General features: G+C 36.0%; 1 protein-coding gene across 3 annotated transcripts in view; it reads left to right on the plus strand.

Annotated features, from left to right (window-relative positions):
- The window catches only part of didum (dilute class unconventional myosin), an 814019-nt gene that overhangs the window by 272221 nt on the left and 515701 nt on the right, over positions 1-26097 (plus strand). For all 3 annotated transcript variants that reach the window (XM_090373351.1, XM_090373360.1, XM_090373369.1), the window contains exon 12: positions 12216-12297. In XM_090373351.1, the coding sequence (XP_090229477.1) occupies positions 12216-12297 (82 nt within the window). The remainder of the gene's footprint in view (positions 1-12215; positions 12298-26097) is intronic.

Genomic DNA, 26097 nt, shown 5'->3' on the forward strand with positions numbered 1-26097 from the left:
TAATCACTTGAAACTTTTTGGCTTCTCTCTTTGAAACTTGACTTTCTCCAGTCCAACTTTCCTAACAGTGCAGTAATTTCCCTTGGCGATTTTGATGTTCACACAGACCCAGCTGGTTGAGGTGCTGGCTGAGGCTTTTGCAGTTACTAATGACCTTGCACAGATTGTTCATATACCTACCAGAATATCAGACAATCCTAACCACGCAGCCAACATGCTTGATTTTTTTCTCACAAACACGGTCGATGTGGGTGGTCTCTAGGCACCTTAGATCACAACTTGGTGATGGTCTCCTCTCCAGTGGAGCCTTTCTCTCATGACCATTTTGAGCCTTATGTTCTTTGGCATTACAAGGATGCAAAATGGGATGATCTGTGAGATTTCTTCATTTCCTTGGTTGGAGAACTGTTTTAAATCTTTTGATGTCAATGTTTGCTCATATGTCAGTGAAATTATTCTTGTATGGATGAAATCCTTTATTCCCTACTCAAAGTTAAATTCTTGTTCATTATCTAAACCTTGGATTTCCAATAAATGTGCTAAGGATATTCAAGATAAGAATGTTGCATATTGTAATTGACTCGCACCCAAATCTCCAGGTTCATTTTCTGTCTACACCAAAGCTCGCAACAATTGTAAAGTAGTTATTAATGAGTCCTAACTAGATTTTGAACAGGCTAAGAATAGATAACTTTAGATAACTTTCTTCTGGTTTCTTGCCAAGGCTATTTGCTATTGCCTAACAAAAATTCCCCTGAAACTAGTTATGCGAATGAAAATATAGGAAGCTCGAGCATTTGGGATCGAGAACTATCTAATGAATCCGCCTTAAATACTGGGGGGAAAAAATGCAAGCACTCAGACCCCGGAATCAGGGGTGAAACTTTGAGTACAAGTGTAACCAAACAGAGGAATGAACTAACATTAGGTGCAAAACGGAAGAAGAGAGACGAGAAAAGATTAATTCATTTAAGAGAAATAGGCTGAACACTGAAACTTAGAAACACGCAAAAACAGGAAAAACAAAGGGCGTCGGCTGGAAAGCGTAACTCACCAAAACGAGACTCAAATCTCAGAGAGAGTAAATAAATATAAGGAAAATATTGATGCACACACCAATACAAAAGAAATCTATACAGCAAAGACACAGACAAAGCATAGTTATGCCGAGATATTAAAAAGGGATATGGCAAATGGCAGTGATACGGAGGAAGCAGATAACACAGACAAAATTGAAAGAATGTTCTCTAGCAGTAAAAAAAACTGGAATCAGAGTTCTCAGCTTCTATTCGGGGCTTCAAAAAATAAAAAGCTTAAAGTTATTTCAAAGCTCAAGGCTATATTTGTTTCAAGGTTGGCCCCAGATACAACTGAAAGAGAATTACAAGAATACGTTAATAGCTTTTGTAAGTCAAATATTCATATAACCAAACTGAAATCAAGATTTCCACAGGAGTACTCATCCTTTAAAGTCTCATATGACAATGAAGCAAGAATTCTAGACACTAATAACTGGACCGAAGGAACATTGATATCACCTTTTCTCAAGAATATAAGTACAAGGACAAAATTAAGAAACCCATCTTCACCTGCGAATATTGGAAATGGAAATAAATAGCAAATATAGACAATCAAGAAAATACAGGAAAATAGGATTCCAGTTCGGCAAAATAAGAATAATTTACAAGATAATTTTCTGTGTTACTATCAAAATGTGCAATGCCTGAGCAATACTACCTTCAAAGACACTTATTCCCTTATATTACAAGAAGGCTACGATATCTACTTTTTAGTGGAAACATGGCTCACTCATGATGTTAAGGACATCGAATTGGTCCCACCAGACTTTTTTGTTATTCTTACTGGATAAGAAAGGCAGTGGTCTCATGATCGTTTGCCAAAAAGAGATTCCTATCTCAAAAGTCAAAGTTTTGGTTAACATTGAAGGTATTTTCCTTCAACTGGGCAGCGGCCCCTATACCTGTTATGTTATGCTTGTTTACCCTCCACCACATGTGGATAACCATCTCATGATGGAATTTGAGAATATTATCGATCAGATTTTTGATCAACATCTGGGAGTGAACCATTTAATTGTTTTAGGGGACTTTAATATGCCACATGCTTACAATGAATGTAATGTCAATCCAACTAATGTGTGGACACTTAAAGGTAGATTTAAAAAAAAATCTTCATTTCTTTAAATTTAAATCAGAGCTGTGAATTTCCAACTAGAAACGAACACTATTTGGATTTAGTCTTCACCAACTTTCCTTTTGGTGGTCTTTAAGCCTACTAATCTTTTCAAATCAGATCACATCCCCATGGCCTTTTCCATCAAGAAGATCTCAGTTAAAGATACGGATTTAGAACGAAAACATAAGTTCAGTTTCAATAAAGCGAAATGGCCTGATATGAATTACCCATTTAAAAACTGTAATTGGGAATTTCTGTTAAAAATCAATGATCCTCAAGAAGCACCGGACTGCTTTTATCAAATCATTAACGAAATTACAAACAAGTTCCATGCTGTAGTGCTGCTTATTAAAATTACACACTAGTTCTCTAAGGAATTAAAATCTCTACTGGCAAAAAAACAAAAAATGCATAGTAGGTTTAAGATAAATAAGAAAATATGCCTTTATAATAAATATTCTTCCTTAAGAAAACAGGTCAAGGTGACATTAAAACAGGACTACAACAAATACTTGGGCTTCATTGAAAGAAGAATCTTTGAGGCAAAAGATATGAAGCCTATATTCAGTTATTTCAAGGCAAAAAATCAAAATGGGGCTGTAAAAATGCTAGATATTCCCAGTGACTTGTCATCTTTGTCTGAGGCCGACTACCTTGCTAGCAGGTTTGAAGAAATTTACAAAACAGATACAGACGATGATGGAATGGAAGGTAATGAAATTTTTCCTCTCAACTACATTGATATACTAAAAGTATTTGAAATCAACCAAGCAGAATTATTGAGCACAATCCACAGTATGAAAAAGGACCTCACACAAGGTCCGGATGGTATCCCTACTGTTTTATGGAAAAAATGTAGAACCACACTGGTAAACCATTACTTCACTTAATAAAATTGTTCTTTGACAGTTAATCTATCCAGCTTAACTTAAAAAGGGTTTTGTTACTCCTATTTATAAAAAAGGAGACCCATCCTCACCCAACGATTCCAGACCAGTTTGTCAATTCAATACACTCTCAATGATAATTGAATCCATTGTAATGAACCAGCTATTCAAATTATGAAACTTAATCTGTTCTCTACTATTCTCATGGATTTATCAAGGATCGTTCCACCTGCACAGATATGATTTCGTTTGTCTCAAATATATCCCAGGTGCTTGACGAAGGAGAACAAGTTGACTCTATCTTCCTTGATTTAGCAAAGCCTTCGACAAGGTAGTTCATCAGAGACTAATTAATAAACTGGATCATTATGGTCTCAGAGGACAGGCACTAAACTGGATTGCGAATTACTTGGAAGGTAGAGAAATGTCAGTGTCATTTAAAGGTAAAATCTCATCCTTTTAAACCTGACATTGGTGTCTCATCCTTAGGCCCACTGTTATTTCTTATCTATGGCCTGCCAAGTACCCTTGGAGACTACCAAATCAAAATTAACATATTTGCAGCTGACATAAAAATTTATAAAGCAATTCGCAATATCATTGACTGCATGATCCTAAACGAAACTCTTCAACGAGTTATTCAGTGGCTGAAGGAGAACAAAATGGTAGTTAATGAAAATAAGTGAGCTGACGAGTTTTTCCAATACACACACAAAAAAAAAAAAAAAAAAAAAAAAATTAATTTTTCTTATTGTATCAACAACAAGGCGATCAAAAAAGTTAGCTGCAGCCAAAAATTTAGGTATCTTTATTGAAGAATCACTTTCCTTTGATGTTCATGTCTGAAATATTGTGAGGGCAGCTAGCAAAAAAACTAGGCTTTCTTAAAAGAATTAACCAAGACTTTAATCAGTTGACACTTTTCATCTTTCGCTACAAAATTTATGTTAGACTAGCCCTAGAATTTGCCTCACAGGTCTGGTCCCCACATGCAGCTTACCAAAAATTAGAAATTGAAAATATTCAAAAAAGAGTAATACAGTACGTTTGTTTTAAAAGTGGCCTTGAATGAGAAACCTTACCAAGAGTGATGTGTATTCTTTGGACTTTAAACTCTGGAAGAAAGAAGAGATAAAGCCAACTTACTCCTTTTTAACCATCTGTTAAATGGTACCATAAACTACCCTCATCTCATCTCACAAATAAACTTCAACGCATCGACAAGAGCTTTAAAAAACTATCCACTGCTAAAACCATCCTATGCAAGAACTAATTATGGATACTACAGCTACTATGACAGGACTGCAAGATCAATCAACAAAGCAAATCTTGGGATATTCGATGCCCCTGGACACTTCAAGAAACAACTGAAACTGCTAACCACATCCTTTACCTGAACCTTAAATTTGACTCTTTTTACCAGTTCTAAGACAGATTCTGTAATGTGTGTGTGGAGAAATACCAGTGTTCAACCTTTCTCCTACCTGTTCACTTAAATCTGACTGATCTCTCCTCTTTTTATTTATTTAGTTTTATTTTTATCTGTAGATTTCAATTTATTGTTTTGTGTTCTTTTTATGTACATTTACTTTTCTATTTACTTGTGGAAATTTATACTCCAAGCTTTTGCTTTGGAGCTGTGTAATGATGCTTTGTGGCTGCACCCTCAGGCATGTTTGATTGCTATTAATAATAATAATAATGGCCACATCTCTACTACCACCTCTATCAAAACCGGATAGTTCTATTGCCACCTCAGCTAAAATAAAGCTGACCTGCTAGTATCCTATTTTCCTTCTAATTCAAATAGTTCCTACCATTCCCAGTACACTCTATTCAGTGCCTCCTGTGGTCTTCTATCAAGAGGATGTCAGAATGTTGAATAGTCTTGATGCCAAAAAAGTGCCAGGCCCTGATGGTATTTCTCCACATGTTCTCAAAACTTGTGCTGCTGAGCTTACTCCTGTGCTGTGTTGTCTTTTCACACTTTCTTATTCCATTGGTGTTTTCCATTCTTGGAAATTTGCTTATATCCAGCGAGTTCGTAAAAAGGGTGACAAATCCCTCCCATCCAGTTATCATTCCATTGCACTTACTTCTACTGTTTCTAAAGTAATGGAGAATCTGTTAACTGCCCAACTTCCATCTAATCTAGAAACCTTCCATCTGATCAATGATTTCCAGTGTGGATTCCATCAGTATCAGTCTACTGGTGATATTCTGGCTTATGTTACTCATCTATGGACAAATTTAATGAAAAAGTTTGTTGAAACTTAAGCAGTTGCTCTTGACATTTCAAAAGCTTTTGATTGTGTTTGGCATAAAGGTCTTCTAAATGTTTCCCTCTTGTGTTTTGCCAACTGCTTTTGTAATTAGGTATCTTGTTTTCTCTCTGACTGCTTACTGTGGGTGATGGTAGATGGCTGTCTTCTAACTTCTCCCCTAATGCAGGTGTTACCCAAAGTTCAATTCTTTCTCCCACTCTTTTCCTTTTGTATATTAATGATCTTTCATTGATGGGAAATCCTATTCATAGTTCTGCTGATGATAGCACAGTACATTCCACCTTCCAGTGTGAGAAACCTTGCCCTGCACAAACAGCTTCAACTTCTTGAATATCCACTACCAATTGTTTAAATGGTGATCTCCAGGTAATTCTCCAGTGGGGCCAAGTTAACTTAGTTATTTTCAATCCTTCTAAAACCCAGTCCTATCTTATATCTCACAAAAAGCATTCTTCTGCTCCTATGCTTATCTTCAATAACACCAGATTTCTATACAAGATCACATATCTCTATTTGGGATTACCCTGACTTCTAATCTCTTTTGACATAAGCACAACACAAACATTGCTTCTTCAGCATCTAAAAAACTGGGTTTTCTCTTTTGCTCTCTGGATTACTTTTCTTCCAAACAGCCATTCACTCCATAGAAATCCACCCCACCATGGAATATTGTTCCCACATCTGGGGGGCATAAAATATCTTTCTCTTTCAGGCTTCTAGATATCATTCAAAAGAATGCAATTAGGTTAATTAATGCCCAATCTCTAACAAAGTTTCTCAACCGTCTGTCTCATAGACATTTTGTTTCTGCTACATGCCTTTTCTATAGATATGCCTGTGGGAAGTGTTCTACTAAATTGGCAGCTATAATTCTTGCTCTCTCTCTCTCTCTACAACTAGGTCTGAACACATTCTGCAAGTAGTTAGCATCCTTTTACTGACCAATTCCAAACTCACAGAACCAACTTTTCTTCTTCCTCATTTATTCCTTCAACTTCTGTTTTTCAGAACAACTTCTCTTCATACGTATTTCCTGTAATTTGAAATCTACAGAAATTCATGTCTAATGTTAACAACTATCTTCTTTCATCTTTTCAACATTCAAGCTTTGGGTTTTCATTTAAAAAAAAAAGTTGAGCATCTAATAATACTTCTGTAATAGAAAATCTGAATAATAATCCTCCTTTTACAAAGTAACATCATGTTGAGAAACTAATTTGTTGAAGCAAACCCCCCCCAAGATGCTCTTCTCTGAAAGAAACTTTGTGATAGTGTTACTTCCATTTTATTAGAGGACTGGCATCAGTTTTTAGCCATTTTGTTTTTGTCTGTGTATCAGATAATATGTATGTCATTTTCTACAAAATACTTCTTTTTTTTTTTTTTTTTTGCAGTTTTGTGATGGAGATAGTTCTACACAATTTTGGTCATTTGCATAAATAATGTAAATATTAATAATCATAATTAAAACATCCTAAATATTTCATTGTACACAAACTTATTTTTCTTTTCTATCCGTAGATGTGATGTCTTTTCCATCATTGTGGTGTGACTTGCACTTTTGTTCCCATTATGGATGATCCTAAATTTTTGTAATGTCCAGTTCAGTGAAGTGGGCAGCTATTTTACAGTTGTACGATATAGTACAATATTTATTTTATTATTATTTTAATGTAAAATTAGTGTTGCAACTATGGTAAAGTAAAGAAAATACAGTACATCCTTGATATAATGTGGGTATCAGGCTACAACTTTAATACCTGTGTTATTAGTAAAGTACGTTATCGCTAAAAAAATGTAGCATTTTTTTATCCAGGTTTTTTTAACATAAAATACACTTTACGTAGTAAAGAAATACTTTATTTAATAATATTTTATGAGTATACAGACTAAAGCACAAAGAATTAAAGGTTATATTATTCCCTTTACATTCTACCAATACACAATGCCATTATTGGACTTGCATTTTATACATACCTTTGGAATCAGTCACAATTTAGTTTGCTGGAACTGATAACAGCGTTTTTTCAGTAAATAATTCTTAATAGTGGTCAGATGCAATAAATGAAGATGTTCACTATCACTCTGATGTTCTAACCGTACCATCACCTCTTTAATGTTTTCAAGCACTTTGTTAATTTCTGGTGCTTTTTCCTTACACAACTCATCACATTGTCTTCTGAGTCACTGTTTGTTATTTGGATTTTAGGAGCATTAGCAACTAAGGCCATATTGCTCCGGGGATATGCGGCGGTCATTCCCTGACCTTTCCACATCCTTTGTATTTGGTGGTCACGGGCTCGAACCCTGGTCTAAACAAGAAGCATGTGCTATGCACCGCTGCTCCTTCCCACTTGGTTACGGAGGCACCCCCTCTGAGTCACTCCCTATGTCATTGGCCTTCTGTTTGTCAATTGTCTTTCCACTGTTCACAGAGGTTGTGATTTCTTCCTTGCTCAGGTAATGAATGACTGGAGCTTCCACATTTGCTTCAGTCCAAACAGCCAGGTCATTTGCTCCAAGACTTCCACCAAGTACGTTACAAGCAGTCTTTCCTTCTTGTTCTGAAAATGCTGCTAATTCAAGGTTATTATTAGTGATCTTGTCTTTTTCAACAGTTTTCAGTTGCTGTTGAGCTTACTTTCTCTCATGCTTATTCAGTATCATATGCAATGTCTTTTAGTATTAATGTTTTCTGAAAGTCTACAACTTGAAATTCTGAGTTCACAACACCAGCAATTAGCTATCTGCGATAGTAAGATTTGAAGGCTCGAATAATGCCTTGATTCATGGACTGAATTAGTACAGTTGTATTCCTTGGCAGAAAGGCGACTCTGACCTTGCCATCTTTCAGTTTCAGGACATCAGCTGAAGTGTAAGCTGGGCAGTGATTCAACAGTAACAGACCCTTTTCTTCAACTTTCTTCTTGGAAAGTAAGTGGCATCTCACTGATGGCAGTGATGGTTCACTCTGAAACCATGAAGCAAAAATATCACTATTCTTATAAATCATAGGTAGAGATTTCATGTTGACATGCTTTAAACACTGGAGACTTTGACTTATATCAACACACAGTGGCTTTAGCCTGTGGTTTACAGTCATGTTTGTGCACAGTAACACAGTAATTTTCTCTTTTTTAGTTTTCGTTTCATATTTGTTGGGTGCCTTTTTAATATCCAGTGACTTGTCAGGGAAATGTTTATAGTACAGTGCTGTTTCAGCATAGTTGTACAGTTGTTCATCTGTGAATTCATCATTTTGAATCGCATTACACAGAAATTCAGGAAAGACTTCCGCTGCTATAATGTCACCAAATGCACATCCGCCTGTAAGGCTAATCTGGGATATCCCACGGCAAGTCTTCCATCTCTAAAGCTACCCTTCAGAAGCTGTAAATGTGTCATCATCTCCATCAAGTAGCTTATAAAATTTAACTGTCTGTGTTTTCAAAATTACTCCATTTATCAGTACTGCTTCACTGTGCTTCTGTAGAAACCACATACTCTTTTCACAAATTCTAGTTTTCTTAATTTGGAGGCCTACTTCAACTTTTATGGAGCCTACGATTGGACACAATTTTTTCCCCTCTTTCGTCTAGCTGCAGATTGTTTCTTCTGGAACTCCGCACTAACGGAATATGCTGCATTTTATTTATTCACTCTTAACTCTTGTGGCCGACCGGGCTAGCCGAGTGGGTAAAGTACCTGCCCGGCAACCCAAAGGTCGCGGGTTCGATTCCCGCCTCGGGCTTGGATCAAAGTACTGCAAAAACCTTGGGAGGTGCAATATGGCCACAGAAGCCGATGCGCCAACAACTACCAAATCAAATCAAAATCAAAATCTTAACTCTTGTGATAATATTTAACATTTTTTCAACTGTATAATTTTTTTTTATTAGCTATTACTTCAGTCCTACTGATTTACTAATTTTGCCCATGTATTTACTTGTGATGCCCTAGAATTTACCGTGTTTTGACAAAAATAAATCAAAAGCAAAATGTCCAGCCTATTATAGTGCTAAAGTGAAGTCACATGATTTCTCCATAAATCACTTGTCAGTTCATGTATATTTTTGTCTAGTTTATCCCTTAGCAGATTTTAGAAAGGATGTAATGTGCTGTTGTTTTCAAAAATTTACTTTGTAACTAATATAATGCACTTGTTGAACTATAGCCGTATTCCCCTTCCAGAGGTAGTAGATGTTTGTAATTAGCATTCCATTGATATACTCTTTTGTTTCATCTCTAGCTGAGGGGAGAAACTGGATGTTTATAGTAATTAGTCTCTGATGAGCCCTGATGTTTACAAAAATGAATTACTCTGCAACTGAATATATTGAAGTGAATATACAGCCAAATTTTAGCTAATTTTCCTTTTTTAGAAAGATGGTAGTAGGATGTGTTAGTTCTTTGAATACACTGCTTTTTTTTTTCATAATTCATTTTGTTTGACATGGTCATACTCAAAACATATATGAAACCATGGTATGAAAAGGTGCATTATATCGAGGTTGCACTGCATTACAATATTTTCTTGTTAATCTAGTATAGAAAAATTCTTTTCATGGTATATATTGTAAATATATACCACAAAATTATTACAATGTATTTAAAATATATAGCACATTATTATTACAATATGAAAATTTTTGAATTATTTATTTTTACATAATTAGTTGTTGAATATTATTAGTTTAAAATATATTAAACCTAATTTTTTAAAAATCTGAATGAATTAGTTGACCCTAATTTGGCAAGTTAAGTTTACTAATGGTAAATAGAAGCATTTTTTAGAACAGAAGTGCTAAGCCATATCATAATGAGAGTAAAAATGGCAAAGGGGAGGGAAAAGAAAGGTTGACTTACCATGCACATCCAATGAAATATTTATTACAATCTGACTTATCCTTCATAACTGTACTTCTTCATAAATTCTCAGTGTTACTTTTCTTCTAAATGTCTACTAACTTTGTACAAATGAAAAATCTGTCCTATTGGAATATTGTTTCAGCATCTCAAGTGAGGTGGTGCCTTCAAAATTTCTCTGAAACTGATAGATGAATTCAGAAGCAGGCTGGGAGGTTAATTAATCCTCTAGCAGGCATATTAAAATTATAAAATTATCAGGCATGATAGTGGATATTTTCCACCATTATTATTATTCTTGGAATAGAGGCATGAAATAATTCAAAACTTGCAATTTTGAAGTTACCTTTATTTTAAATCTGTTTTATGAACACAACTGTGAAAAATCAGTTTACTTAAAATGTATATTTGAAATAAATTTTTAACCCTATCCACATGCTTTCTTCATATGGTTTAGACATGTTTTATAATTTGTTTTTTAATATCTGCATTTTGGCATTCTCATTCACTGTCAGCAAATGAAATTTGAAAGAAACAAGAATTGAAAAACCCACATGCTTCAGCCATTAAATAATGGCAATAAATTTAAGTGTCAGCATTGTGAGGTGCTGTAATAAAATGTGGAGCCAGTGTGATCAATAGTTGGACAATAAAAAAAGTTTCTAATCTTAAATTAATGTTTTAGAATGTTTGATAATTATATGCAAGAAGAGGCTTAATAAATTCTAAAAAACATTGTTTTATTTATTATTATTATTATTTTTTAATGGGCAAACTTCATCAATAACAAAGCAGTTAATGAAACAGGCTGAAAGTCAGGCCAGTAATGTAGGAGAACTAAGATTCACAATGTCACTTTAAGAGATATTTTTATTTCAAGTTTAAGTTGGTTTGGTTTGGTGGTAGTTTACCATTAATATGCTTGGTAGAGGGTTAATGTTTTAAATTAACCCCATCTCTTCAAACCATTTCCATTTTTATCACACAAGTATTCAATTTCTATTGTATGCATTTTCTATATCTATTTCCTTGGCTGCCATTTGAGAATTACTGTATTAATTCTCCCTCTTTATTTTCAGACCAGTCGAAACACAACTTAATAAGTCATTCACAGTTATTCTCCAGTTACAGTGAATTAACTATTTCTTTTTTCATTTATTTCCTACAACTCCTTTCTTTAGAACAACCTTCTTTGTATGAATATCCTGATAATTACAGTCCAGAGAAATTGAAGTCCTGTATCAAGTATCTTCCATCTTCTGAACGTTCAGCCCATGGACGTTACTGGAGTACTCTAGATTTTAATAACTTAAAAGTATATGGAAATTGAAACCCATGGTAACAAGTATCTTCTGTTTTTCTCAGTCTATGCTCAGTACTGGAACACTAGGTTTTAGTAAGAAAATTTTTCAATAATAACCTTACCTTCTCTGTTTGGGGTTATCATATATATATATAAAATCTTAGAAAGCAGCAAGAGTTACTCTAGAGTATGTAGAATGATTTTTGAGTGAGATAATGGTGCATTCTGGATGACTCCATGGCCAACAATAAGTTGTTTCTGTGGCTCTTTAAATTATGTCGAGTTCACTGTATAACATGAATCATTCTCTGTTTTATATAGGATGTATAGGATGTTTCATAACATTGGGCCATACTTTCAGGATCAATTATCAATGTCTGAAAACAGTGAAAAAAGATTATCTAAAAAAATCACTTTGTTTCTGATTTACAGCCTGTTTTGCATTCCAAAAGTTATCCACCTTGAAATAAACTACCTTGCAATTAAATGTAACACAAAAAGGACTGTAACTTAGAAACAAAACAGTTTTGATGTAAATCAAACTTATGTAAATTTCTTACGTAAACTTTTTTCATTATTTTCAGGTCCTGTGTTAATCCTGAAAGTATAATTCACGTTATGAAATATCTTGTATATTTATTGTAGATATAAATATATTAATATAATTGAATCTTCCAGGTTTGAGACATTTGAGATCAATAGTTTTGAGCAGTTCTGCATAAACTATGCTAATGAGAAACTTCAACAACAGTTTAATCTTGTGAGTATAATAGGAAACATTAATTTCTCTAATTTCAGTTGTGTACTTTATTCTTAATTTTACATATTAATGTTTTATATTTTTTAAATTTCTTTTGATAATATAATATGCGGATGTGGAGAGATTGATTACTTTATAAATGATGAACATTTGCATAATATGTATTCATTTTAATTTACTTATATTTATATGTCATGCTGTATACAGCAGAACCTCAAATCCTATAACATAGAAACTTAGCCCTTTCCAGATTTTTTACATCTTAATATTGGAGGATTCTTCTGGTAGTAAAGTGTAGACCATCTACTGTAGAAACATTTTATAGTCCGAAGGTGCTTCAAAGCAGTGTTATCACTACTACATTTAAAGTGTATTGCTCACTTTGGGGAACTCTAGCCAGCATCACATTCCTATCCTTAAGTTTATAAAATTAAATAAATAAAAGACTGTCATAATTTCAGTTATAAATTAAATTTTACAGCGTAAGTTTGATTTACATCAAACTCATGTTCTCTGGCTTGTTGATAATCAGTTTGTTGGCCAACTGGGAATGAATGATGTAACTATCGATGATCCTGTACAGGTTGCTAACAAACTGAATAGATAATGTAGTTTGTCTGTCTAAAACTAATTGGTACTTAAATGATTTTATGATAACTGAAAGGAAATTGAAAAATTCTACAGCCAGAAATGAACAAAGCCTGGGCTGATGAAATTTAACCAGTTTATTAAAAGAAGTAACACAAGAGCTAATCAAATGTTTTGATATATTTATGAGGGCATCCTTGGATTCAGCAAATGTTTCTATGGACTGAAGATATGCAAATGTATCTCCTGCTTACAAGGTTGGTTCAGTGGACGAAATGGGTAACTACAAACCTATACAGTTGATCTCTGTGCCAGAGAAAATAATGGAGTCTATAGTTAAAGAAGTAATGCGAGAACATCTTGCGATATTTAAGGAGCTGTACAGTAGTAGGTGGTAGATGACTTTCATCAACCGGTGAAAAACCACCACTTTGCTTATTGGAGGCTTGAAGTGGTGAAACCCATGTTTAGTCTCTAGAGCAAAGTTTCCGGCATCTCCCCCCCCCCATACTTCTCCTTCAACCCATGCGCGGTACTAAGTACTATAGGTTTTGATACCTTTCGTGTTTGGGGTTTTCATAAAAAAAAAAAAAAAAAAAAGTTACAGCATGGATTTGTTAAAGGGAGGTTGTGCTGACTAATCTGATTAACTAGTATAAGTTTACAAATGAGCTGGATGCAAAGAATCATTTTGACATCATATGCTTAAATACTATGCCTTTTGAGGCCTGACACAAGAATTTTTTGTACCGGCATACAAAGCATTTCTGTATCTTTGATCTATATCATCAGATAAAAGTGTATACAAGGTGTGGCAAAAAAGTTCCTGGACTTGTGCAATAAAAAGAACACAGTGTGAAAGAGCTCAAAAATGGTTATGTTTTTATTCAAAGTAATCCCCACCTGATTGAATGCTTATTACACCATTCTAAAACTTTCTAAAAAGAATCAGTGAAGGTATGAAAAGAGATGATATTCAGTTTGGTGGTTACATTTCTCTTTTATGTTCTCAAGGGAAGCTTTCACCTTGTGAAAGAGGAAGAAGTCTGCTGGTGTTAGATAGGGAGAGTAGGGTGGACGGTTGATCTGTACAGTGCTGTGTTTAATCAGAAATATTTTCACAACAAGTGCGGAATGGGTAAGGGCATTTTGTTACAACAAGAACCAGCTGCCTTTCTCTCTAAATTGCAGCCTCACCTGGGAAACATGCTTCAGCTGTGTTTGAAGCACCTGTATGTAGAATACAGCACTGACTCTCTTCTCTCTAGGTAGAAATCCTTGTGTGAATTGCACCATGTTTGTATGTGATCAGCATTGTCTTGTTCCTGGGCTTCTGTAAATGAAACTTTTTGAAGTTATTTTTTTATGATTTTGAAGTTCAAGGCATGCTCTGAGGCTTTGTCTCTGGGCCATACTGAAACACCCAACACTCATCTCCAGCAACAATATACTCAAGGAAATTAAGATTGTCTTGACAAGTCTGGATGAAGTCTTTCCATGATGACACTCTTCACTGCTTCTACTCATCTGTGAAGCTGTGTGGCACAAATTTTGTGCAGGCTTTCCTTTTCCCTAAATCTTCATTTAAAATTTGACGAATCATCTCCTTATTTGTATCCAACTCATCACCCATCAATCTGAAGGTCAAATGATGATTTCTTGCCACAATTTCCCGAACTTTTGAAACTCTGTCCTCGTTTCAAAAGGTTCATGGACACCCCCCCCCCTCTTTGGTCATTGTGAACATCCTCACATCTATCTTTGAACTGCTTATACCATTCAAACACACTGGTATTACTCAGTGTTTTGTCACCATAAACATCTTTTCACATTTCCGTTGCAGATTTTCCTTAAAGCAAAATTTGATATTCATGCTGCAAAATCATGACACAGAATGTTAATGCTACTAACAAACTGGTTGTCATTTGCAACCTCTTCAGCCTACTGGACAATCGCTGTACCATCATCTGTTGGAGGAAGTTTGAACTACTACATACCACTTTTGTTTATTTTCAAACTCATGAATTATAACCATAACAGCACTAGTCTGGGAACTTGATTGCTACACCTGGTATGTGTTACCTTCCCTCCCAACTAATAACACAATTACTGATTGTGTTTGAAGGTTAGTTAGTAATTTCATTTTAAACATTATGTTCATACATATTTACCTCAGGAAGAAGCCACAGAACTCCAACATGTATGGTACACTCACTGGCCAAAAAATTATAAACCTTTATTCAACAACACTAGTAGGGCCACCTTTTACCCGAATTGCAGTCCATACGCACATTTGGCTTGGATTCGACTGACTGGGTGTCTGAGGTAATCTAGCTTCAGATTCTTCCATTAGGAAATTTATCAGGCACTGTATTATGGTTGGTAGAGAACTGCGAAGCTGAAATGCCCTTTCCAGCATATTCCAGACATTCTCAATTGGATTCTGATCTGGAGAATTAGGTGGCCACCATTGATGTTGAAAATCTTGGGAATGTTCCTAGAACCATTGTATTACAATTTTTGCACAGCAAATAGTTGTGTTGTTTTCTTGAAAGAGTCCTTTAAAATTTGTAGGTAATATGACCTTCTAACAGATGAGCAGAGCATACTTCACAATTTCACATTATCATTGCTGCAAAAAGTACAAATCGAGACTAACCAGATCACATGATCTTTTTGGACTGTTCTACAGTTCAGTCTTGGCATTGGCAGCACCACTCCAGTTGAATCTTTTGATTTTTTACAGAAGTGCATTTTGTAGAAGCATATGACTACCAAATCCCAGATTCTTCAACGCCTGCAGTTTGGTTGGAAATGAATCTTTCTTTGCCTAAATTGAATTTTTTCAGCCATTTTCTGCCCACTGGACCTTCTGTTCTGATACACAATTCATTTTACATTCTTGCAGTCATCATTGTGCTGACTTTCTGCTGCATTATTCTTATCCGACACTCATTTGTATACTTTTAGATTTTACAGTTGCTCTAGACACACCAGTAATTTATTTTGTTTTCTGAATTGTGGCTCCTGTTCAATATGTTCTTATAATAACACATTTCTGAAAATTGGAAAAATTATCTCTTTTCTCCCTGACTGGCTCGATTAAGAATCTTCAGGAAAGCGTACAATATTTGTATGGTATCAAGGAACTTGTCATACCATGTGTCAACGTACATTTGCAATACCCTTCATTTAATTCTGTTGACATAGATTGCAAAAGGTTTCTAATTTTTTGTGTACATAGTTATTATTTATTAGATAATCTGAATTATGCTATTGCTGTACTGTGCAGTGTTATTGCTAAACTTGATAATTCAAAAATCAAACATAGGAAGGTGTACCCTTTCAACAAGATTCTAGATGATGTGAACTTTTTTTTTTTTTTAATGAATACTCTAAACACAAAAGGTATTAAAACCTGTAGTACTTCATACTGTGTGTGTGTGGGTCTCAAAGGTTGAGAAGATGAAGGAATGTACTTGTTGACATTAGACTTGAATTTCTGTAGATTGCAATATTCAGGAAATATGGGTGAATGGAGGTTGTTCTAGAAAATGGAAGTCGAAGGAACAAATGAGGAAGAAGCAAGGTTGGTTTTGTGAGTTGAAGTTCAATGTGAATGGAGACTACCTAAACCATTTATGATTTGCAGATGATATTGTGATCATAAGCCATGATCCTGAAGGATTAGAGGAAAATCTTAATCAGTTGTGCAGGGTTAGTAAGGTTGGACTAAGGATGAATATGGTTAAAACAAAAGTAATGATGAACAAGTATGCCACAGGAAGAGATATAATCATTGAAGGAGCAGAAATTGAAAAATTGAAGAAATTGAATTGGATTCATATATTTATTTTGGACAAGTCATTAGCTGTAATAATAATAAATGACTGGAAGTCAAGACTTCCAGTCATTTATAATTATTATGTTATCCATCCAGTATTTTGGATGGATAACATTCAGGAAATATAGTCACATACTGAGGAGTAATATTCCAATTCGTCTAAAACGTAAAATAATGAACCAATGTATACTTCCCACCATGACTTATGGAAGTGAAACTTGGGCACTCACAAAAAGAATGGAAGAGAAGCTGAAAACTACACATTGAAGAATGGAGCAAATTATATTAGGAATCAAGACTGTTGGATAAAGAAGAGAAACACATGGACTAGGCAGCAAACTCAAGTAAAGGACATTCTTATATCAAAACTAAAGAACTGAAATGGACTTGGGCAGGACATATAGTTCAAAGACATGATGGCAGATGGACTAAAAAAATAACAGAATGGTACCCAAGAGGAGCTAAAAGAAAAAACTGGACTACAACTGAGATGGATAGATTAAATTCAAGAGTCTTTGGGCAATAAATGGATGGCCAATACACAAAACAGAAGGAACTGGAAAGTTGCTAGAGAGGCCTTCATCCTGCAGTGGGTTGAAAATGGATGATGATCATGATGATTTTTCAATATTCATGCAAAATAGTTAAGATTTTAAAAAAAATGTTTTTTTTACTGTTTTAATTTTTTTGATGGTTTTGTGTTTGATAGTAATCTCACTTTAATGTTAGCTATAAATTCAAAATAAGAAAAAAAAAAAAAATGTTTAAAAGCATTTACATATGTAATTTTTACAAACATTGAAATTCCTTGAAACAATTCATTCTATGCCTTGTGCATATGGTCCAGAAACCTACGTGAAAAAAGGATAATAGCCCACATAAAAAGCTCCAAAGAACCATATATATGCTGCGTGGGAAGTGTGTCCTCTGATTTTAACCATGCCATATTTTACTTATATATTTGTGCAAAGACATAAGTCCCGGTTACATTGAATATGAAAAGTTTAAAAGTTCTTGAAAACAAAACTTATCTAAACTTCCAAAACTAATATACAATATTAAAAATTTCTTTTTAACCAAGACTATGAATCACAATTAAGAACTTCATAATATATCTTTAATTAAAATGCTAAAGATATTCAATTGACAATTGAGGTAATATAATAGATTATTAATTATCTGATACTTATACTAACAAGGACTTCACACCATGCACAAATCCCTAAAACAGGTATAAACATATTTTACTGTTATCTGAAATCACTTAACATTCAAATTTTGCTTTGTGTTATTTTGTTTCTGTGTGGAGTGTCGTCATTTGCTTTATGGATTTGTGTGTGGATTTGGAGTCATTTCATCTTTCTTGCTGAAGTTTTATCATCGTTGCAGAATACAATGCTGTTGCACATCTCTCTCTCTCTCTCTCACTCTCAGTAATTATCAGCTGTAACTGTTTATAGCTTGGTTTTAAGTAGTACTTTCCAAGCATAGCTTGTTAGCAGCAAATTCCCATGCAGTAAAAAAGTGTGAATTTAATTTGATCAACCTTTAGTTGATCAGACCATCTATAGTTTCACACTTTTAATTTTTCAATTATTGTTTTGGATAGAGCTCTACAATATGACCATCATGTGATATATGGAAATGAAAGGGGGGGATATATGTATGTTTTTCCATTAGACATCGCTATTCTGCATTATTTATGTTTCACTATCTCTAGTTTTGATTTTTGTTTCACAACATTATCATTGTTTTTTACAGCGAGTTCTTCTTTCCCCTGTTGTATGTGCATTTTCTGTAAAGTCAGCTGTAAACTACATATCTACTACATAATTTTTTTCCCCACTTTTTTACATTCATTTTGGCTTTAACATCCTTATAGATGATTTCATTAAATTTAATATAAATTTATTCCAAATTCATTATTCATTTCCTTTAGTTTAATTCTAACTTTATTGGCATGTATTTTACATCCAAAAACACTTGATATTGTTGTCTTTACTTGCTGTTATTGTTTGTTTGTTATTTGGATTTTAGGAGCATTAGCAACTAAGGCCATATTGCTCCGGTGGTGACGGGCTCGAACTCCGGTCTAATCAAGAAGCGTGTGCTACGCACTGCTGCTCCTTCCCACCTGGCTACGGAGGCGCCTGTCTTTACTTGCAGTCTTGATGGTTGATTCTTGAAAAAGACACCAAGGTGTGACTTTTTCAAGCTTCTGCTTAGTATGTTTGGCACAGTCTGCTGGAGTGAGCCCTGGTTCCCGCCTATCTTGCCGCACACTGCTCTCAATTGTCATCTTCGGCCTGCCTCTCCTCCTTTGATCTGGAACTTGGCAGCTAAGCACATGCTTGGTAATGTGGGTAAATTCACGGTGCTGGACATGCCTCCACCATCTAAGTCTCCCTAATCTTCAAGTTGATGAGTGCAGTTTTCATCTCCCATCTCACATCTTCATTCTGCCTTCTATTTCTCAGGGTTATTCCCAAACTCCACCTTAGCATTCTCATTTCTGCCGACATTAAAGCTCATTCTTCTTTTCTTCTGATAGCCTAGCACTCTGAGCCATATAACATACATGGCCTTACCACCTGTTTGTAAATCTTTGATTTCAGTTTAGTTGACATTTTCTTGTCTTTCAAAACACCAGACATTTCCGGCCACTTGGCCCATCCAGATGTTGACTTCATACATCCTGTTCACAGCTGCCATTTGTGTCTACACTGACCCAAGGTACTTTTTTTTTTACTTTACGCAATCTGTTGTGCTTATTTATAGCAGTGTTATAAATATCGTTTGTGTGGAGATGTTGAATAATTATCGTAATCTTTTTTTTTTATTCCAGAAATTGAAATTTTTTTAATAATTTTAAATGTTTAACTTTCATAACTTTTTTTAATCAAGGGTTACACCATACTAGTAAAATAAGGTAATTATTATGCACCTACTCACAAATTAGTAGTAATTCTGATTACTTGAAACCTTGCAAAGTAGAATACTTCTTTAATCATTTCAATCAAATCATGAAATAATTAATGTACTTCAGTATATGTTAATTATATTAATTAAGAGAGTTTCCACTAGAAGTAATATATCAAATGACGGCAGACTTTTTTTTTTTAATTCAAATTGGGACCATTCATAAAATATGAAAAGGGAATATGAAATGTATTTTTATGAAACTTTTCTAGTTTTATATATATATATATATAAATTACTACCTGCAGGTTAAGTTGTATAGATTAAATGTGTATGGATGTTAGATCACCTGTGTAAACTGTCGGTGACTGAGAAAAAAAAAAAAAAAAAAAAAATTGTCTGATAGTTAATAACGAAACAGGCCTACGCGCTCTGGATTCATTGAGGAATTTATTGTAGCTTAAACACAGAGCGTACAGATAAAGCAGAAATATATGAGCTTTCGGCTATATGGTAGCCTTCATCAGAATTAAAATACATGAATGGCAGTTGGAATGAAGATGTGCACTGCCAGGTGCGTGAGACGCGAGGTTTAATTGTTTGTTGACGTCTGTGGCTGTGACGCATGACGACGTGGCCAGCGCTTGTCCAATGACAGAACTACTGACTCTGTGATCGGGTTGACTTGGCAACCACTGTTCCTGTTTAAGGATTTATCCGAAGATTTTATATTTAATGATTCCAACCAGGTACGCTTTAGGTAATGGTGGGATCTGTCTACCACCACGACATCGCGGTGTGGGTCGATGTCGTGGTGGGTTGTCCAGACATGTTCGGCGATAGCTGAGTGTTCTATATCCGCTAAACGGATCGCTCTTTTGTGCTCCGAGAGACGTTTCTCAAGTCGACGTCCAGTCTCTCCGAAGTAGCAGCTAGTGCAGTCACGGCAAGAGATGCGGTAGACTAAACCGCTCTGCAGAAGGGTGGGGACAGGTGTTTTCACGTTGGAAATGAAAGAACGCAGTTTCCTGCCTGGGAGCTGGATGCACTTTATTCCGTGCGTTCTCAGGATTCTGCCGATCTGTTGTGACAGGTTGGGGTAGTATGGGATGAATGCCCTTGTGGATGGCTCGTCACTGTTGGTGTTGTAGCTGGTCGTCACGATGTCACGTGTCTGTAGATCACACCTGTCGAGGACGTCAATGGGGTAGCCACACCTCGTAAGGTCTACTTTGACCCTAGTGACCTCTTTGCGTCTTTCATCAGCGGAGCTGGAGTGTGTCCAGGCGCGAGTAAGCAAGGTTCGGGCCGTGGAGAGGAGGTGGCCTCGCGCGTGTGCTGACCGGAAGTTGGTAAACTGGCCAGCACACATGGGCTTACGATAAACTGTAGTCCTCAGGTATGTGCCTTCACGCCTTGCTTTCATCCAGCTCCGCTGATGAAAGACGCAAAGAGGTCACTAGGGTCAAAGTAGACCTTACGAGGTGTGGCTACCCCATTGACGTCCTCGACAGGTGTGATCTACAGACACGTGACATCGTGACGACCAGCTACAACACCAACAGTGACGAGCCATCCACAAGGGCATTCATCCCATACTACCCCAACCTGTCACAACAGATCGGCAGAATCCTGAGAACGCACGGAATAAAGTGCATCCAGCTCCCAGGCAGGAAACTGCGTTCTTTCATTTCCAACGTGAAAACACCTGTCCCCACCCTTCTGCAGAGCGGTTTAGTCTACCGCATCTCTTGCCGTGACTGCACTAGCTGCTACTTCGGAGAGACTGGACGTCGACTCGAGAAACGTCTCTCGGAGCACAAAAGAGCGATCCGTTTAGCGGATATAGAACACTCAGCTATCGCCGAACATGTCTGGACAACCCACCACGACATCGACCCACACCGCGATGTCGTGGTGGTAGACAGATCCCACCATTACCTAAAGCGTACCTGGTTGGAATCATTAAATATAAAATCTTCGGATAAATCCTTAAACAGGAACAGTGGTTGCCAAGTCAACCCGATCACAGAGTCAGTAGTTCTGTCATTGGACAAGCGCTGGCCACGTCGTCATGCGTCACAGCCACAGACGTCAACAAACAATTAAACCTCGCGTCTCACGCACCTGGCAGTGCACATCTTCATTCCAACTGCCATTCATGTATTTTAATTCTGATGAAGGCTACCATATAGCCGAAAGCTCATATATTTCTGCTTTATCTGTACGCTCTGTGTTTAAGCTACAATAAATTCCTGTCTGATAGTTTTTCATATTTAAGTGCACCTATGTAGTGTCGTAATTAGAAAACGTTGGCCCCAATGCAAAGTTTAGTATGGGCACCCCTGAAATTTGGTAAAAATAAAAAATCCTTAAAAAATTTCCCTGGAAGCAGCAGCTATGAAAAAAAATATTGTTCATAGACATAGTAAATTTTATCATAACAAAAAAATTTACATTTTTACTCAATTAAATTTTTTTCTGTTTTGGGCAGTGGGCCCTCCCTTTTAGTTGTGGGTCCCAATGCACATCATTGGCTCCATTAGCATAGTTATGCCACTGCACCTATGTCTTGTCTGTGTGAATGGTAATGAATGCAAGAAAAAATGAATGTGTAAGAGAATGTAGTGTTATGTGCTGAAAATTCATGTGTCCCTAGATATATGTCTAAAACAAAAAAGTGTACTTGTGTATGTGTAATATGTCAGGTGTGTAAGTGGACCAAGTACATGTAGAATGTGTGTTCTGACAGGCCCCCAATTAGACTGCAGTGGTGGCAGCCTCTCAAGAAATTCTCCTCCTGCCTTGCTGTCGTCATGCTTCCTTGTTCATATTCCTGGTGTGGGATCTGCTAATACTGGCTTCAGCTAGCCTGGCCAGTGCAGGATTTGTAACAGATAAATGCTGTGCACCCACAGTGCGATCTCCATGTCCTACCTAGGGCATTTTGATCTTATGACTTTACTCCCCCCCTTAACACCAGTATCCTTTCCCCACCTTTCCAGTCAAACTTTTCACCCATTGGACTCTACCACCTCGAACCTTTTTTTTTCTGCTCTTAACAGTTTCCCCCCTGTGGAGGATGGATTCCTCCCACAGGGGTCGCTCTCTGTCCTTAACTTCCAATTTACAGGTGGAAAGTCTTCCTGTCATCCACTTTCCTTATCGTCACCCTCTTTTCTCCAACACTCAACTATCATCCTTGAATTCCCTTTCCTATAAAAACTTGTATTTCTCCCCCCCCCTCTTGGGGCCCCCACCAGAGTCTTTATCTCTACCATACACCTGGCCTACCTCTTTGTGGTGGAAGATGGGCAGTAGGTGGTCCCACTCTACCCCCTACTAGGGTCCCTGTGGCTAAACGGCTGGAGGAACAATGCACAAACACAACCCAACACTACACTATGCTGACTACACCCTCTTTGTGGTGGAAGATGGGCAGTAGGTGGTCCCACTTTGTACCCCCTACTAGGGTCCCTGTGGCTAAACGGCCGGAGGAACAATGCATAAACACAACCCAACACTACACTATGCTGACTACACCAACAGTCTCACTATCTCTGGTCCTTACAGTATTTATATTGTGACACAAAGTATTCTATGTGGAGTTGGAGGAACCTCTCCAGTGCTGCTTGACAAGAAACACTATATCCAATTAAGTTTAAAGAGTTGTATGGCAGCATAGCAAGTTTAATCACTTATTTGGAAAGTTAAGAGTTCATATCTCATTGAAGATGGGAGGAATTGTTTAAGATGAGGAACTGTAGTGGAATATTACTCCAACATCAGCAAACAGCTGATTTTGGGGTATTAAGTTCTTTCCCCTTAAGTTATTCTGGATTTTTCAGTCCTCACAACATCTAAATTAGTCCACGAACATGACACAGCTGCAGACATAATAAATAATAAGCAAGAATAACCAATGAAGTAGTAGCAACAGACCACAGGAACTGGTGCACTATACCAAAGTAGTTTCACTCCTTAAAAAAAAAAAAAAAAAAAAAAAAAAAAAAAAAAAAAAAGGATAAAAAATGATAACAGTAGTCTTTTAGTTGTTGGTGTTGTTATCACAGTTATTTGATTGCAGTGTTAGAAGTGAAACTGTTATGATACTAGGAAAACTTTGTGCAGTTCTGATTGTTACACTGTCACTGAATTAGTAAAAATAATGTTATCAAAAGAAATTTATTTTAGTTTTCTGGAAATAGTATTAGAAATTGGACTAATATTATTAAAATTGGTATTCATGAAGGTTGAGGTGCAATTCTATATTAATTAAAATTAAGCCCTTTAGGTCTAGGAAGGCTTTAAAAATGATATTATCTATGTATACATTAAAAAAAGTTTTCCTCCTAGTGATATTTATTCCAGCCAATGGGAGAAGGCGAGGCAGTTGCATCACTACAAATGCAATTAATTATTGACAACTGCCTCCATAACGTTTGCCAACCTCGTGCATGTGATTCACTGTCTAACATTTGATGTTGCATTGTAACTTTTTTTGTATATTAATGAATATTGTATATTTGTAAATGCAGTAGTTTAGTATTTTGTAAATATTTTAAATATTTGTATAGTTTGTAAATATTTTAAATATTTGTATACTTTGTAAATATTTCAGTTAAATATTTTAGTCCTGCTCTTTCGGATGCAACAATATTCCTCATGTATTATGGAACCCAAGCAAAAGGCCTTTTCCTAAGTGAACAATGTAAATGCAGGTAAATACAGTCTGTCCTCGTATAGCACGATAGTTGTGTTCCTAGAAACTCTCGTGCAATATAAACAACAGGCCCTATGGGGAAAAGTGGGGTTAGGTGCCGACCACCCAAGATTGAACACACATTTGGAACCAAAACATTACCAAACACAATAAATAATCGGGTAATTTTAAAATACGTCATAAAAAATATAATATATTTTTTATTATAATATAATAAATAATAAAAAATAAATATTTTTTATTATATTATAATAAAGTATTTTTAGTATTTTTTAATACTAAAAAAGTATTTTTTACAAATAAAATACGTATTTTATTCGTAATAAAATACTTACGTATTTTATAATACGTAAGTCGTAATAAAATGCTTACGTATTTTATTACGACTATTACGTAATAAAATATTGCTAATGCTTTTGCTTCTATCGTAAGCAAACTTGTTTTTTGTTTGATTTTCTATCCAAACAGATGACAGCCGTTCCATCCCTTCCAATTCTTGTGTCTTAATCTAATGGATTTTAATTACACTTTGAGTTGTTCCCGCTATGAAAGTTGTTTTTATTTTCTCCGCATTCTTTGTAATTCTCGGCGTTGCCTCATTTAGGTCTGCAGCATGTGCAATATTACACGGTCTTTCATTTCGCTCAAAGCGTTTCACAATTTCATATTTTTTTCTCTATCGACAGAGGCGGACTGGCCATAAGCCTTACCCGGGAAATCCCGGTGGGCCGGAGGCCGGTGTGATTTTGGCCATAAATCGTAGTATGAGGCCACTATAAATTTTCCCGGGTAAGAATTTTTGACCCAGTCCGCCTTTGTTTATCGATATTGCTTTTTTTTTTTTTTTTTTTCTGAATCTGCAGTGTCTTCACCAGGACGCTTCCTTTTCACACCTTTTAAGTATTTTACTAATTTTTAGGGAATAAAGCACAATTACAAAATGAGGAGGCACGCTTGATACACATAAACAAAGCTGCGCACGGGTAGCAACTGAATAAACAACACCGTAAAGGCCGAGATACACTATTAACACCCCACATTTTACTAAAGCACATTTCTGGGGGTTACTACCATAAAACAATAAAAACAATTTCCAGTTTTGTTTCTGCTAGTGGAATCTGTTATAAACTGGTAGTAAACTCCATCTAATTGCATTTGCGATTATACCGATAGCTGGAATTGTGTTGGTTTTTACGTTATTATGGTGAAATGTGTTTCCCCTTCACTGATATAAAACACATAAATACATTTTCAGAATCTTCTTCATTCCTATCATGTTGCGTTCTGTTGGGGTGATTCCGCGTTCGACTGCCATTTCTTGCAAACAAAAAGGCGAATCGTGCATAAGCGAATTCAGTTCGTGTTATATAAGATAACGTTCCCCTATTTATAAATCGTGTATGATCGAATTTGTGTAATGTAAACACGTGTTATACGAGGACCGATTGTAATTACATAGTGATATTGGCTGAAGTCCAGTACAGTATACACCGGCAGGTACTTTGATGAAAGCAAGGAAGACGGTGATAATGGACAGGTGAAGGCACCTCCCTTTTCTGATTGTTTTATGTTGTTGAAGGGGGGGGGCCTTAGCTTAGGTAGGGTGTTTAACCCTCATCCCACAGTTTTGAAATGGGAAAATGAGTTCCCGATTTAAAAACAGTGGCAAATGTGGGGAAAGACACCCTAGACATATCAACCTAGGACAGTGGACAGGGAAAGCAGT

Source organism: Mastigoproctus giganteus, chromosome 1 (genome assembly GCF_048544385.1).
Source record: "Mastigoproctus giganteus isolate SK-2022 chromosome 1, ASM4854438v1, whole genome shotgun sequence".
Taxonomy (NCBI): Eukaryota; Metazoa; Arthropoda; class Arachnida; order Uropygi; family Thelyphonidae; genus Mastigoproctus; species Mastigoproctus giganteus.